Source organism: Phyllopteryx taeniolatus, chromosome 5 (assembly GCF_024500385.1).
Source record: "Phyllopteryx taeniolatus isolate TA_2022b chromosome 5, UOR_Ptae_1.2, whole genome shotgun sequence".
In the NCBI taxonomy this organism is placed as follows: Eukaryota; Metazoa; Chordata; class Actinopteri; order Syngnathiformes; family Syngnathidae; genus Phyllopteryx; species Phyllopteryx taeniolatus.
The window spans coordinates 15,368,656-15,384,913 of NC_084506.1; the positions used below are offsets into that span (position 1 = coordinate 15,368,656).

General features: G+C 40.8%; 1 protein-coding gene across 2 annotated transcripts in view; it reads left to right on the forward strand.

The window, feature by feature from the left end:
• The window catches only part of wwox (WW domain containing oxidoreductase), a 216,334-nt gene that overhangs the window by 191,135 nt on the left and 8,941 nt on the right, over window positions 1–16,258 (forward strand). Inside the window, exon 9 of one of the 2 annotated variants that reach the window (XM_061772996.1) lies at window positions 9,991–10,084. The exons of the other annotated variant lie outside the window; for it this stretch is intronic. Within the exon in view, the coding sequence (XP_061628980.1) occupies window positions 9,991–10,038 (48 nt within the window). The 3' untranslated portion in view covers window positions 10,039–10,084. The remainder of the gene's footprint in view (window positions 1–9,990; window positions 10,085–16,258) is intronic. 2 annotated transcript variants of the gene reach the window in all.

Below are 16,258 nucleotides of genomic sequence, written 5' to 3' on the forward strand. Positions count from 1 at the left end.
ACTTTTAACTTTATGTTTGAATCTCCTCTGTGTGTGTCCTCCAGTAAGACGTGAGAGTCCCTGGGAATGACCACTGGTAATATTGAGAATATGCATTAAGGATTAAAAAAAGCAGTATAAAATGCAGTTAAATAGCTTTGTTGCACTCACAAGGGTTTTTTTTTTTTTTTTGGGTGTGTGTGTGTATGACTGAGAGTGTAGAGTTCAGTAATGACTTCACAGCCCATTAGCGCCTTGGCTTGATATGTCACACTTCATTATGTACTTACATCAGCGGTGCATGAACTTGGAAACGAAGAGCCGTCTGTCTGAAGTGTTTTTGCAGCCGAGAGCACGTGGCTATCCCCAAATTGAGGCCCTAACTCCCTTCTAGCTCCCATCAATATTATTGTTGTCTTGAGCCTGTTCTTGAGTAAAAGTAGTAGGATTTCTTGGAAAACTAATTATTTGTGAGAAGTAGAAGTCCCATACTATACTGAAGCATGGTTGTCTCCCCTCTCTCCTGTTTAGCGCTGACTGTATTCCACTCATCATGCCCAAGCATGTTTACAGACTGCAATTTTCCTGACTACTGATTATTTTGAGTAGGATGGATGTCACACTGAGTCCATGTCGAGTCTATCAAAGATGTTGCAGTCCTGTGGTCATGCAAGTGAACCAGGAAGTGACTGACAAATGAACACAAATGGCTTTTGACAACCTTGGCGGAGGTGTTCTTTCTCCAGAGAGCCATTTAGTGTTTGTTTTTCTTAATCGGTTGGGGTAGTACAGGTAAACACATCTTTCCCATTCCAATTGAAGTCGACAGCCCCAAGCAACATCCTCACTCTCTTCTTCTTCTTCTTCTTCTTCTGCTGCTGCTGCTCTCTTGCTTTGAGGGTCAGTGGGCTTTGGGAGCTGTCAGCTCAGCGCTGCTTTCTGCCGGCTGACAGGTCGGGGTCCGAGGTCAGCGGTCAGAAGTTAGATAGCGGGACGTGACCCAAAAGATAAACAGCGCGGGGAGGAGGGTCAAACACCCTCCCGCCCCGAAAGAGCCTGTCATTCTCCACACAAGGGGGGTAATACAGTGCTTGCATATCACGTGCTCATGACCTCATCCTTTTTCCTACATACAGGTATGTGGCAAAAAAAAATTAATATCGAGGGAAAGTCCATTTCTTTCAATAATTTGTTTCAAAAAGTGAAACTTGTATGTTATATTAGTTCACCACACACAAAGTGAAATATTCAAGACTTTTTGTTTCAATTTTGATTATGGCAGAAAAACAAACAAATGAACAAATCCAGTATTTCATAAAATTAGAATATTTCATGTGACCAACAAAAAAGGATCTTAAACACAGAAATGTTGGCCTCCTGAAAAGTATTAAAGTAATATGCCCTCAGTATTTTGTTGGGCCTTCTTTTGCATGAATTCCAGCATCAAGGCGGCGTGGCGTGGAGGTGTTCAGCCTTTGGCACAGTTCAGGTGTTAGTCGCTTTGATGTTGGCCTTCAGGGCCCGGTTGTTCAAAACTCAGTTATTTTAACCACTGGTTAACCTCTAACCACCGGTTAAATTCTTAACCCGTCGTTAGCTAACCGACCGTTAAACATACGTTGTTCAAAACGTCATTAGTTAAAGGCACCGTCGAAGTTAACCGTTGACGTCACTGGTCAGCGCCAATATATCCCACAATTCCTCATTTTGTTGACTTTCTGTTTAGTAAAAAAAACTGCCATTTGCAGACCCGGGCCATTTCGCACAAATGTTGGTGAACTTTCCTGTAAGATTAAACAACCATAAACTTATTATTGTTTTGTACACTATAACATAGTCTACAGGAACAATTATGGCGTGTCTTTCGTGATAATAGGTATCATATTGAAATGACATTCACTGAATTTATCTGTAATATTAATGTTCCAGGCGGCACGGTAGACGACTGGTTAGAGCGTCTGCCTCACAGTTCTGAGGACCGGGGTTCAATCCCCGGCTCCGCCTGTGTGGAGTTTGCATGTTCTCCCCGTGCCTGGGTGGGTTTTCTCTGGGCACTCCGGTTTCCTCCCATATCCCAAAAAAACATACATGGTAGGTTAATTGAAGACTCTAAATTGCCCGTAGGTGTGAATGTGAGTGCGAATGGTTGTTTGTTTATATGTGCCATGCGATTGGCTGGCAACCGGTTCAGGGTGTACCCCGCCTCCTGCCCGATGATAGCTGGGATAGGCTCCAGCACTCCCGCGACCCTTGTGAGGATAAGCGGCTCAGAGAATGGTGGGATGGATTAATGTTCCAAACACGTACAGCTCTCTGTTTTGTACTTGAAGATTGAATACAGAGAAGGGGCATCACCTACAATTACGAGACATCTTATAGACGATTCATTGATTTTATGCTCCATATCAAGCAATAGTTATCATACCCCATGTTTAATTTTTATAAGGATGGTTTGAAAAAAAAAATAAATAAATAAATAAATTCATCTCTTTTATCATTATAACACTGAATGCCAGTTTAGGTTTACTTGTACTTTCTATTGTTTTAAAAAAATCTATTAATATTTTGAAATATAATAATCAATATAAACACTAATGACTTTTACCTATATTTATATAAAATGCATCATCATTGCAATGCCTCTTTGAACGAACGTTAAATGGTATTCAATGATCCAATGAACAGAGAAAATCAGTAAAAACTTTACAACAGATATTTTGCGGGTGCTTCACATGGATGTAATATCATTCTGTTAATATCTCTTACTGAAAAGCTGACGTCATTGTGGGACATAATCAACTATTCTTAATAAATCCATGAGCTAATTCTTTTGACTTGTTTTATCTATTTTAACCTATATTGTATCAAATTGAATCAAATCTGCAAGTTTGAAGCGAATCGTTAGCTGTGAACGCCATCTTGAGGGTTAACCACACTGTTAAAATGTTAGCGGAGGTCCTTAGGTGTGTTAACTTTAACGTCACGTTAACAGCTGGTTTAAGTTAACCGAGTTTTGGACAAGATAACGGTGCCGTTAAAGTTAACAGTCGGTTAAGTCTACTTAACCAGTAGTTAAAAAATAACAACATTTTGAACAACCGAGCCCTGATTGTCTGCATTTCGGGGTTTCTGTTCCCTCATCTTCCTCTTGACAATACCCAAACAATTTTCAATAGGGTTCAAGTCAGGCGAGTTTGCTGGCCAATCAAGTACTGTTACTTCATGGCTATTAAACCAGGTATTGGTAGTTTTGGCTTTGTGGGCAGATGGCAAATCCTGCTGGAAAATATAATCATTGTCTCCGAAAAGCTCATCGGCAGCGGGAAGAATGAAGTGCTCTAAAATTTCCTGGTAGACAGCTGCGTCGACTTTGGACTTGATAAAAGACCACAGACCCACACCAGCAAACGACATGGCTCCCCAAAGCATTGCTGACTGTGGAAACTTCACACTGAACTTTTGTGCTTCTCCATTTTTCCTCCAGACTCTGGCACCTTGATTTCCAAATGAAATGCAAAATTGACCGTAATCTGAAAAGAGGACTCGGGACCACTGGGCAGCAGACCAGTACTTTTTCTCCTTAGCCCAGCACAGACGCTTCTGACATTGTTTCTGGTGCAGGAGTGGCTTGACACGTAGAATTCTACAGCCGTAGCCCTTGTCATGCAGACGTCTGTATGTGCTGGTACTTGATGGACAGCAGCCTCGATCCGCTCCTTATGAAGCGCCCCCAGATTTCGGAATCGCTGTTGCTCGACAGTCCTCTCAAGGCTGTCCTCATCCCTGTCACTTGTGCACCTTTTCCAGCCACATTTCCCCTTCCTCTTAACACTCTATTAATGTACTTTCATACAGCGCTCTGTGAGCATCCAGCTTCTTCAACAATTTCTTTTTGAGACCTTTTCTCACATACCTGTATGCGATCTGGTGGTGGCCACCTAATTTCCAACCGTCTCCGGCTCTTGAACTTTGGACATGAAAACCTTTGTCTGACCGGGTTGTTGGAGTCGGGTATCATTTTTGAAAATTATTATTGCAGAATTATACAATAAGGTGCTGTATTAGAAAAAGTTGGAAGTCACTCCTAAAACCGTCGAAGAAAAGGAAAAGAGCTGCAACTAACAGATTTCCTTGCCTTTGCGTTATGTTGCGATTAAAAATTGGACTTACAAGTGAGCTTCAGGCATTCTGCCCCTCGATGGTGACACCGAACTTCACAACAGCTATCCCACCATCAGTTTACGTGGTTACCGTACAGTGAAAGTATCTAGTATCTATTGTGTTTTGTGCTCACATTTCCCCTTTTCTGTGTAGGTATTTTGACAGATTTCATTTTTTTACCATGTGTCCCTAAGAAAGTGAGTGCTGAGAATAAGAAGCGAATAATTTCCATCGACTTAATGCTCGAAATCTTAAAAAAACAACAGCGAGGTGTGCGCGTAGTCGACTTGGCAAAGCAGTGCGAGCGAAGTACTTCCTTCTGTAGCAGAAGTAGTCGAGACTACAACCATCAAAGGACGTTTAAAATCATTTCTAAGCCGTGGCCCTCTCCATGAAAAAGATTAATTTCAGTGAAAGTGAAGTAAAACAAAAATAAGAAATGTACATGTTCAGAATGGTACGCCACCACCTCTGTGTCAATTTGAACCAGGAAAAACCTTGAGCACGTATGCGTAGCTTACCTTGTGATATGATGTGTGAGATGTTAGCACGCCACGCCTCTGTTAGCCTGTTTACGAAGCGCCAAGGTCACCACGGCAGAACGCCACCAAAGCATCATCGTGTTCATAAAGCGCACAGGCCGACGCAAACCGGCACTTTTTCACGGTCACTGAGCAACGCATACATACACGCGCTCATATCCTCACATTTTAAGCGATGCGTGCGTGTTTGCGTGTCGTGCACACCCCCCATCACCACCATCCTCGGCGCACACTTCCGCCTCCTCAGACAGGTAATGGATGGCGGACTTAAAGAGACTAAAGGGAATTAAGATAAACATGCGCCGATAGGACTAACCTGCCCGGGCGTCAGCGCTGTCTGCTTATGCCGAATTAAAACATATCGCACGCTAACACAAAGCGCACTCCAAGGATCCCGTGATGGATTTATATCCGATCGGCATGCTTAAAGAGTGGAATAAATGTTTGGACAGTGGTAGCTCTCTGAGTAATTGATCAATGAATCACACAAGAGATCTTGTAAATTATGAAGACAAATCAAGGCGCCATAACTCAGGGCGCCCCTATTAGAAAATGTTCAACACATTTAAAGTGATAACAATGACAAGGCGGCGTTGTTGTTGCTTTGTTGCTCCAGAGGCGCTCTGCATGCAGATTATGTAGACCGAGGCGACGGCATTCAAAAGGCCCTTTTATAGGCACCCGTCTTTTACAGCTTTGCGTCTGTGCAGATCAGGGGCATATTTTGGATCCAGCGGCCAGATTTCACAAATATGTTTTAATATTAAATGAGTGTGTTTCTAGTTGTCTCAACTGGGTGCATTCACACTAAGCAATCTCAAAACATACTCAAGCAAATTTGGACCTTGGGGCAAGATTTTCCAAAATATTTGGTTGCAGTTGGTCTGTTGAGTCATCGGGGGTGCATACACACTCGGTACCGTTGCCACGTGTTCTTTGATTTGTGGGAGCTAATATCGTAACATGAACCCTGCATGGTTGGAAGTAATGTGCTTGTGCATGGTATGCCTTGTAAATAGATACTGTACATACAGTATGTACCATGCTCAAGTGTAGTTGGCCTCTTGAGTTTAGGGATGTCCCGATCTAGTTTTTCACTTCCGATCCGATACCGATATTGCAACCTTGAATTTTGGCCAATACCGATATCGATCCGATCCGATATCAGCAATAATCATACATACTTTACTTATTTTGTAGTATGAAATGTTAGAAAAAGGCTTGATGATGTGTGATATTACTGAAATGGGGAACAGTAATCAGCAACAGTAGGTATGAGGAAAAACTGACCCCCTTTATTATTTACAAATTGGGTTTCATAAAGTAACTTTAAAAATAATAAGAATATACTATAATTTAATAAAATAAATAAAAATCATGTTAGGAAATCCTGAAAAATAGATTAAATGAAAAAATAAATTAGAAAACCTTGAACAAATTATCTCAATAAATAATAAATACAATATATACTGTAAATAGTGTAAAATAGCAAAGTTCCATTTTTTGTATTGTATTTATTTTTTTACCGTCAGTATATGGTGGGGTATTTGCTTTCTCCATATGTGTGGCAATACACTTTTGAACTTCTTGATGCAACTGGGGTTTAGTTTTATTGACAATCGCTGTTCCTGCTGTGCACATCTTGGCCTCTGAGAGGCAGTGTGATACACGCAATGAGATACACAATTGCAGCAACAAAGAAAGTAGAAGTCACGATCGAATATTGTTATTGTCACGTGTATTTCACAGAGTTTGAAGAATATATGCCAAAGAGTGTTGTTATATTGCCTGTTTGTATGTGGTTATGCAGCGTTTGCACTCCGGCACTACCAAAGTGTGGCGCGCTAAATAACTGAACGGCACCGACAACGCTCTGAGTTTCCGGATGTTCCGGAGTGTAGAAAGCGCGCTTGAAATGAATTTTCAAACGTACCGTCATCATTCCGTTCGGGCGTGCGATATCGAAGTGCTGGAGCGAAGCACGGAATGGACTGCTTGTATAAGACTGGTAAAATCTGAAATTTTAGAACCAGTCCGATCCGATACTCATTTTTTTGCTGACGTCGGACCGATTTCTGATCCCGAAGATCGAGTTGTTTGATTTTTGTGAGCTACAACCGTAACATGACCGCTTTATGGTTGGAAGCGCTCTGCTCGGGCACGGCACACAATTTAGACTGATATAGATCCGTCGTGTGCTCAAGATCAGTTGGGATCTTAAATCTGGATTATCTGATTAGCGGGACCTAATACCAGGACTGGACCGAAGCATGGTTGGAAGCGCTGTGCTCAAGCAGAGTTGGTTCCGTGTGTTGTTTGATTTGTGTGAGCCAATACATTCTCCACAGCAGGGGCACCAGCCTGAACATTGTTACATAAACAATGTATGAAGAAAACTAAGTGACTATCATAGAAAAACAAACAATCATTTTGAAAAAAAATTACTTGCTTGGCGGAGGAAACAGAATGACAGGCGAGTTGAGGAGAAATATGGAAAAATGGTGCGAGATGTCAGCGCCGAACATGGGCGAGCGGCAGGGAGGACAAACGTGGCTGAACCTGGCTGGCTGGGGTGGGGGGGGGGGGGGTCACCCTCCCCCTGGGGACACTGGCGCCTTAAGATTAGCCTCCACATTAATGGACCTAATGCACACGTGCACACACACAAACACACGAGCACACGCACACACCTTCATGCCGCAGGCTAGTCCTAACGAATCTGTGTATCGCGGGGGGAGTGGAACTAGTGAGAACACAGCTCTTACCCTCATATCCTATTTCTCCATCCTCACTGCTGCATTACAATCCTATTTAGGTCTCCCTGCTTCCTACACAATCCTATTTATGGACGCAACCGCCACACACACACACGCACACACCAATCCTATTTGTGTGCCCCCCTCCTCTTGTATGCAGGTGCCATCTATCCAAAAGGCCGCCTAGTGTGTACATGTGTGTGTTTGTGCGCTATTTTTGTGTTAACGCCAGTCTGAAATTGGAGTGGAGTCGGAAAAAAAACAAGTTGGTTGTGGTTTCAAACATAACTCACCTTTTGGTTTGCCTCTCCTTTAAAGGGACGAGGGCTGCAAAGGGGTTGAACATTTTCGTTACATTTCCATGGGAACTTAAGGGTTAGGGAATTTTGGAAATAATAAGCATAATATATACATTATGTTGTGTCATATAAAAACATAATGTAAAATAATCCAAAGAGAAAGAAAAATATTTCAGCAGATTTATTTGTAAGTAGTACTCTATCAAGTTGTAAATATGTTATTACTTACTCTATCTATCCTCCGTTTGCAGTTGGGGCAAAAGTACGCACACGCTGTACTCAAGCAGAAGTACAGGTACTTATGGGGGGACAAAAATACTGTTAAAAGTAGAAGAACTGATTCAACTCCTTAAGTAAACTTTTTTTTTTAAAGTACAGACTGTAATAAAGTAAGAAGTAAAAATGAATCATTACTGTCAATTACTGTATATACAATACCCGTTTCATGAACTTCGTCATGAATACTCCTTGCTTCTCATTCCTCCATGTCGCTGCTGTCACTATTTTTTCAGCCTTTTCCATCCCCAAAATGTCAATCAATCTAGATCTCAACTGCGGTTGACATTACTTCTCTATTTACGCGTTTCTTTTTTTTTTTTTCCATGTCGTCATCCGCAGAGGTTGAAAAATTAACAAGCCAAAGTACAGATAAGTGTATTCAAACGAAGGGCAGAAAAGTAAAAAGTTCTCATAAATAAATATTCAAGTACAGTTATCAGAAAACTGCACCAAAGTACAGTCACTAAGTATTTGTAACTCGTTACTTTCATGTTGAAACAGGACCAAGCGCTTGACCCAATCTCGCCTGGGCCTCCACCTCCAAACTCCAGCCCAAAGCCGTCACTCAGTCGGCGTTATGAAAGAGCGTTCATGCCGTTTGAAGGTGCCAGATGAAAGGCGGACAGGCGTCGGGGACCCGCTCGGCCTGACGCTCCCGATTAGCCGCTGAAGTCGGGGGAGGAGACGCGACAGACGGAGGGCGGGAGGGACGGGTGAAAGGCACGAATGTTCTCGTCTAACTGGATTTGGGAAGTGGGGGCGGAAGGAAAGGTTTATGTAGAGCAACTTGTTCTGTCAATGCTCGTCTTTATTAAGGGAGGAGAGGTGTAGCGAGGTGGCTGTCTTCAAGCGCCGATGTTACGGCGCTGCCCTTTGAAGGACTTTTAAGCGGGAAAAAACACTGCAATGTTCCCCCGTTGTATTGTGGTTCAACGTCGCCGATCGTTTCGATGGGTTTTTACATTATAGTCATTGCGAATTCAAAAGTATTTTTAAGATACATATACTATTGCAGTTGTATACTTAATCACTCCCATATACGCCAAACAAAAATATAAACACAACACTTTTGTTATTTTATTTTTTTCATGAGCTAAACTCAAAGATCTCGGACTTGATCTATGTCCACAAAAGGCCCATTTCTCTCAAATATTGTTCACAATTTCTGTGTCAGTGAGCACTTCTCCTTTGCCGAGATACTCCAGCCACCTCACAGGTGTGGCATATCGAGATGCTGATTAGAAAGCATGATTATTGCACAGGTGTGCCTTAGGCTGCCCAAAATAAAAGACCACTCTAGAACATGCAGTTGTATTGTGTTAGGGAGGTCAGAAAACCAGTCGGTTATATAAATAATTTTTGCCATCAAAAGCAATTTCTCAGTCTTGTTTTTGTTGTATTATAGTTTCAGGTTTCACAAAAGCAAAAAAAAAATAATAATGAAAAATGTCACTGTTCTGCCTGATTTCTTTTTAGAAAAAAGCTTGTTTTCTCCACTTCTTGGTCAGGAACCTGTGTTTTGTTCAAACCAACCCATGTTCTACTGCTGATTACTGAAGAACAGAAAAAGCTAGGAACAAACCTATATTCTGGTGAAAGTAGAAACCCTTTCTTTCTTTTGATAGGTTCAGTGCTTATATTGTGGCAGAACTCAATATTCTGTTGGTCTTGAAATATCAGTCAAAATGCTCGAAAACGGCTGGCAAAAAGAACTCTGCTTTGAAAAATGCGGGCAGTGAATGTGTTCATACGAATGACGTTTGGTCAAGTTGGTCATCAACTGTCTGGCGCAAATATGCCCCCCCCCCTCCCCCACCCTGATTATTTCTTACTGTTGCTTTTCACATCCCAACATTCCATTGATATACGACGTCTACCATTTGACAGACGTTTCTATCCGACGCCAGCGGCGCGGTGAAATAGTGTGACCCAGCTGAATTTATTAATCATTCAATTAACTAAATGTTCTTTCAGATGAATGGACCGACTGAGGGAATTGTCGAGAGAGAGCGATTGAGATGACGGCTTGAACTTAAACGCGCTGCACTTCCACCGCCTCTCCATGCACGTTAGTAAATTTGATGTCACTCTCGTTATTTGGAATTGCGAAATCGAGGTCTTCATCGGGTGAAGCGTTCCCGGGTGTCTTTTTTTTTTTTTTTTTTTTTTTGGCAGATGGTAAAGACGCTGGGGGCAGTCGATCGTATCAAACTATCAGGCCGCTCCGACCATAAATTACCTGCGGCTAACAAAGCGTGCTGTTCCAACTATTGCGCGGGCCCTCAAAGTCACCCCGGCTCGTGCGGCACACACATGCACGCACATCGAGAGTGAAGATTTTGTACAAATGACACATGTAATTAAATCCTAATATTACCTCATATCTGGATATAAAACAATGACATGATGTGAAATAAACTACTGATTATATATATTTTTTAGAGCCCAAACACTCCATCAGTCACTACACAGTGAAATCATGTGCCTAACATAATACACTCAAAATAGTAAAAGTGAAAAAAAAAAAAAAAAAAAAAGCTAGAATATTTTGGGGGATTTTTGAAATTTTGTACAAAAACTAGCAAAAAAAAAAAAAAAAATTCTTACTTTCAAGCGTCCCTATTTTTTACCCCCATTTAGTGACTGCTCTAAAAATCTGGGACCCGCATTCTAACCCTCCTAACAAAGATCCTATTTTTGTTTGATTTTTTTGTGAAATGTACCAGAAGAGTAAAATATTAACTTGTTCTGAAGGTTTTCTTAAAAAGCATTTTCTATTTTGTTTTGGATTTTGAATGAAATGTACAAATATTTGTGGCGTAGTGACTTATTTTGGGTGGTTTTCAGAAAAACTTTTCTTTTCCCTTTTTAATGAATGTTCTGGAGTCCAAATGTAATGATTCTAAAAAGATGAACCTCCAACTTTTCAAATTTCCCCCCCAATAAATGTAAATAAAATAAATCAGACAGTCACCAGTTGCTGTTTATTAAATATATTAATGTGTGCAGATCGCTACGGACGTGTTTAGCTCGTCGAAATTGTCTGTAACAAATGTCGCCCTGACCAACCAATCAGAGAACGGGGAAATGCCGACGTCATCGAGGGCCAGCTCGGTGGCCCTGTGAGGATGAATTTGAAATCTGATTGGTTAAAGAAACAGTACAATTGCTGATACAGTTTAAATTACATTGGCCCCGGGCAGATGAGATTGACATGGCACCGAATATTAGAATTGAGATTGCAGATGTAAGTAGAGAAAGCCTTTCTGCGGCTGACCACGCACCACCGGCGTCCAGTGCGTGTCCTCGTGAGCCGCATGCTCACATCTCAGCGATGTGTGCTCATGGCGAGGATGTTACGTTGCGGCAGCTCTGCCCTGGAAGTGAATATTAAGTACACGCGCACACAAACACACACTGTTGCGGGACAAATGAGAATACAGATCACCATCTGCCCAAGAGAGACCACCACCTCGGCCTGTCCTTAACACCCAGCGTGCTAGCCTTGTACACTCTTTGGGTATCATTTATACTCCTTTTTTTTTTTTTTATGTAATGAACCCTTATTTACTATTCGGGTCGATTTTGACCCGTTTTGACATTTGACAGCAGTGAAGGTACCCTCAATGTGATGCTTTCACTTTCGAATTTGAAGACTGTTTCTAAAGTGATCCAAAATAGAACCAAAATTAAAAAATTCCGCCACACTTGCTCAGGTTCCTGCAGAAGCATCCACCTGTTGGTTTATGGGGGAATCTTGAAAGTGAAAAAGTAAAACATTAAAATTAACATACATACTACAGTAAATACTAAAACTAATATGAGTAGATGTCAAAAAACAAATGGTATTTAAAAAAACGTGGTTCTCAAACCCTTTATCGTAATTACGACCTAAAAAAAATGTCTCTTACTCTTCAAGTGCCACCATCATGACCAACATTAAAATATAGTAGCGTAACAGGTATGTTCAAGTGTTCATCAAAATTGAGTGACTTTATACCTAAAGTATATGTAATATTGAGAAAAATTTTACTCAAATAATAATTAAACCATGAGTTAAATAAGATTCTACCTAAATGTTTGAAAACAAACAGTTTTCAAAGATTAAATGCAACTGTATTGTACTTAAAAGATAGACACAACTGAACTGTACTTAACATAGGTACTGGATTAAAAAAAAAAAAAAAAAAAAGTGTTTAATTCACTGTAGCATTATGCACAGTTTGAACATTTAATTCAGTGATTCTTTCTTGTACCACTAGAGGGAGCTTTTGTACCTCTAGCGGTATTTGTACCACATTTTGAGAAACTGGTACAAAACATTGATTAGGGTAAATCATTCTTTTATTAGTGTCAGACAAGCTATTAATACCTTTTGATCTGTCCTTCATAATTTGATATCGACAATTATTATAAGAATATTCTTGGCCCGGGTCAAAATTGACCTGGAACATACTACTTACAGTAAGAGTTAAATGTTTTACCTGAGTACGTAACATGGAGCTTTTGCTATTGTGACGTGTTTGTGCCGCTGTTTTTGTTTTTTCGTACGGGTGGGATCCATAGGGGCTGACACCAAAGGTGACCCCCTCCCCACCCTCCTCCTCGTCCTGCCCCCATGTGGTCGGTAACCTTGGAGACCGACTTTATTAAAATGAATTTGAGCTGTGAGGCCTTTCTGACAGCGGCATAATTACATCGTGGCGCATCACCGCTAATTTATGCGGGAGCGCATTCTTCCGGTCAGGAGGCGAGACGGGGTCACACAGTCGCACTTTGGAATACACGCACACACACACACACACATGCACAGTCAATTTATATCTACACAACAGTTTTAATGGTTTGTTTGAATTTATGTGTAATTAAGACGACCACAAAAGTCTAAACTCCAAAGTAGAACAATTTAAGTTTTCATTTGGGTCGTGGTTGAGCTTGGAGTCCATCGCAGCTGGCTTTTGCTGACTGGGGTGCACCTCAGACAAGCTAACGGAAGTTAGCATAGATGCTACGCTAATTATAAACCTTCAAACAACTGCTACTTAACACACACAGAGCAGCAACACATACAAACAGAGCATACAACAATTCTCAGAGGCATTTATTTTCTCTGTTCTGTGGGGGAAATGGCTAAAAACTGTAGGGGCTCTTTTCTGCCTCTTCTTTCTGCTGTTAATCACGCTGAATCTCTGCCAGTACAGCTCAGTGCTGCCTGGCATGTTGTGGCACAATGTGGTACTGCACTGAAGGTATACAACTCAAAATTTGGACTTGTGGAAGTACAATGGACAGGAAATGTGAGCACAAATGAAATGTCGAATGAAATGAAAACAAATGACATGACTGTTCTTAATGTCTTGTCCTTCCTGGATGTTCTTCTGTTGGATCTAACGGCAGTTATCAGGCTGGTTTAATGGCACATTACTGCCACTAAGTATCCACTGATTCCACTGAAAGGAAAGGATGTTGTGAAATTTACTGCTGCCATAAAGCAGTGGGGGTCTGAAGCGCACTTGTAGCTCAAATCTTTGCTTGTATCTCAAGACAAAAAAAATTGGTCAAGCAACAGCTCGTACATCTTGGTGAAAGGTGACTAATGCAACAAATATTGCAGGACTCTTGATCATGTAAATGCTCCATGGGCCCAGATTAAGGAACAGAGCAGGCCGCGTGTAGCCCGCAGGCCATCCTTTTCCAACAGTTGTTGTAAAGGTTCCACATTGGATATAAGCAGTGTTGGGAAGATGACTTTGGAAATGTAGTTGGTTACAATTTCAAGTTACCCTGATGAAAATGTAATACTATCCATCCATCCATTTTTAACACCGCTTATCCTGGTTAGGGTCGCGGGGCACAGTCGCAGGGCTCATATAGACACGGACAACCATTCGCACTCACATTCACACCGTGGGAACGGAACCCACGCTGCCTGCACCAAAGTCAGGCGAGTGTACCACTACACCTTCAGTGACTAATGTAATAATAGTGTAACTATTTCAATTACTTTCTCAAAGTAACATAACTAATTACATTTGATTATATGTTGATGACTTTTCATAATTTTGAATGAATGCATCAACAAGACCTTTGGATGTCAACCACCGAAACCTTTTCAGAATCTCAGACAAACTAATAAATTGCACCACAAGGTGTCACTTCGAGGTCATATTTGGAAAATTATGTCCTTTTTGAGACTAAGGCAGAATGGCACAGGGCCAGAGAGAGCCAATCACAAGCGTCGGCTTTAGAAGGAGGAAGTGATATGAAAAAAAATAACGGCTTTCATCGCTATTTTTCAAAAGTAACTAAAATTGTGATCATAGAACTTTCAAAAATCAACTGTAATTGAATTTTATATTTTCTCCCAGTAATGTAATGGATTACAATTATAGAAATTTTTTTGTAGTGAAATGACGTAATCTCGTTACATGTAATGAGTTACGCCCCAACGCTGGAAATAAGTCACAGCTGCAGTCACTACACGGTGGCCGCGATGACCAAGGGCACACTAATCTGTCCCATTAGCACATCTCCCACACTCTCTCATAATGTTACTGCTAGCCACTCTGCTGTGACACGCTGTGAGTGTGTGCGCGAATGCACGCACTCCCACACACACGTGCGTGCGTGTAATGACAGTTCTTCAGCTAGTTGCTCTCCTGTGAAAATGACACGTTCCTGCCAAATTAATATCATTACTATCAGAGTTTAATGGGCCAGTGCTGCCTCCTTATTTAAAGCGGAACATCCCTCTGCTGACCTCCACTCGGCGACTGAAGGAGGCCAACGAGGATTACCAACCATAAACGCTCACCACTATGGCGCTTTCTTTAAGATTAAATACAATCTTAACTCTGAAGGGAAAATTGATTATATTTTATTCTTCCGTGTTATTATTGTACATTGTTAATATTGTATTCATTATGATTAATATATGTATTTTTTATGTCTCATTACGTTTTGGCTGTGTTGAATGATGACAGATCAGATTTGCCAGTGAATATATATATATATATATATATATATATTCGTTAAATTAGCCGAAAATGGCAAAGCTACACAAAAACCAAAATTTTTGTTCTTTACTGAGAAAAAAAAAGAAAAAAAGAAAGGTCCCATTGAAAACAATTGAAAATGCAATTTTGAATCTAACATTTATATTAACTAATACAATCCTGTATGTTAATGTCTCAATTTGGTCTACTTGCTTTCAATTTGTTCTTTTTATGTTTATCAGACGTTGCTACATTTTCCCATTCAAAGCATGCAGCAACATTTTTAAGATTTTACTGTTTTCCGCACAAAATGAAATGATGAACCATTGAAAACATACTTTTGGATCTCACACTTGTATTAACATAAACTCAAGCAAACATTGACATTAACATTTTAATTTGGTTTATTGGCTTTTCAGTTTTTGTAACATTGGCACTAGTTATCCGTATTGAAAGCATGCTGCAAAATGTCACGCCTTTTGCTTTTTTTATGCGACAGGGCCTTGGTACTGAAGTGATAACCAGAAGTCTATTGTTGTTGGATAATGGTGTGAATGAAAATTGTGTGTGTGTGTGTGTGTGTGTGTGTGTCTTTCCAGTCTTCTCTTACGATTAAACTTGCCACATATTAATATTTAATGTGTATGGACTAATTTTCACTAACCTTTAATGTAAAACGCCATAGACGGGCAATCGGAAAATAGCGTAGATGTTACGTTAATTAAAAACCTTTAAACAACTGCTACCTTACTACCCACAGAGGAGCAATGCCTACAAATGTATCATACAACAACACCCACAGGCATTTATCGTCTCTTCTCTGTGGGGACAATGACAATTGTTCAAGCAACAGCTCGTATATCTTGAAAAGCTTGTAAGTCAACGCGCTTGTATCTCACTGTATCTCTTCCAGTAGACCTCAGTGCTGCCTGTTATGTTATGGCACAACACTACTCCTGCCTGTATTCTGTAAAAGGCCATTAAAAACGATCACTTAAACAAATCCTGTGACGAACACTGTGAAGTGCGAACTAGAAAGACAGAACCAAGAAGAGCACCATGTAGTGGTGCACTGCCCACACGTAACTTTCCCCCAGCGAAGGTATCTGAATGAGTCAGTCAGGTGAGCGCATCGCAGCCAATAAAGCAGACAGGCGCGTTGTTGTTTAATACACTTTTTATGACAGGCCACGCTCATGCTCGAAGAAGACTGAGGAGAAAAGCCCTTTCCAAAAAAAAAAAAAAAA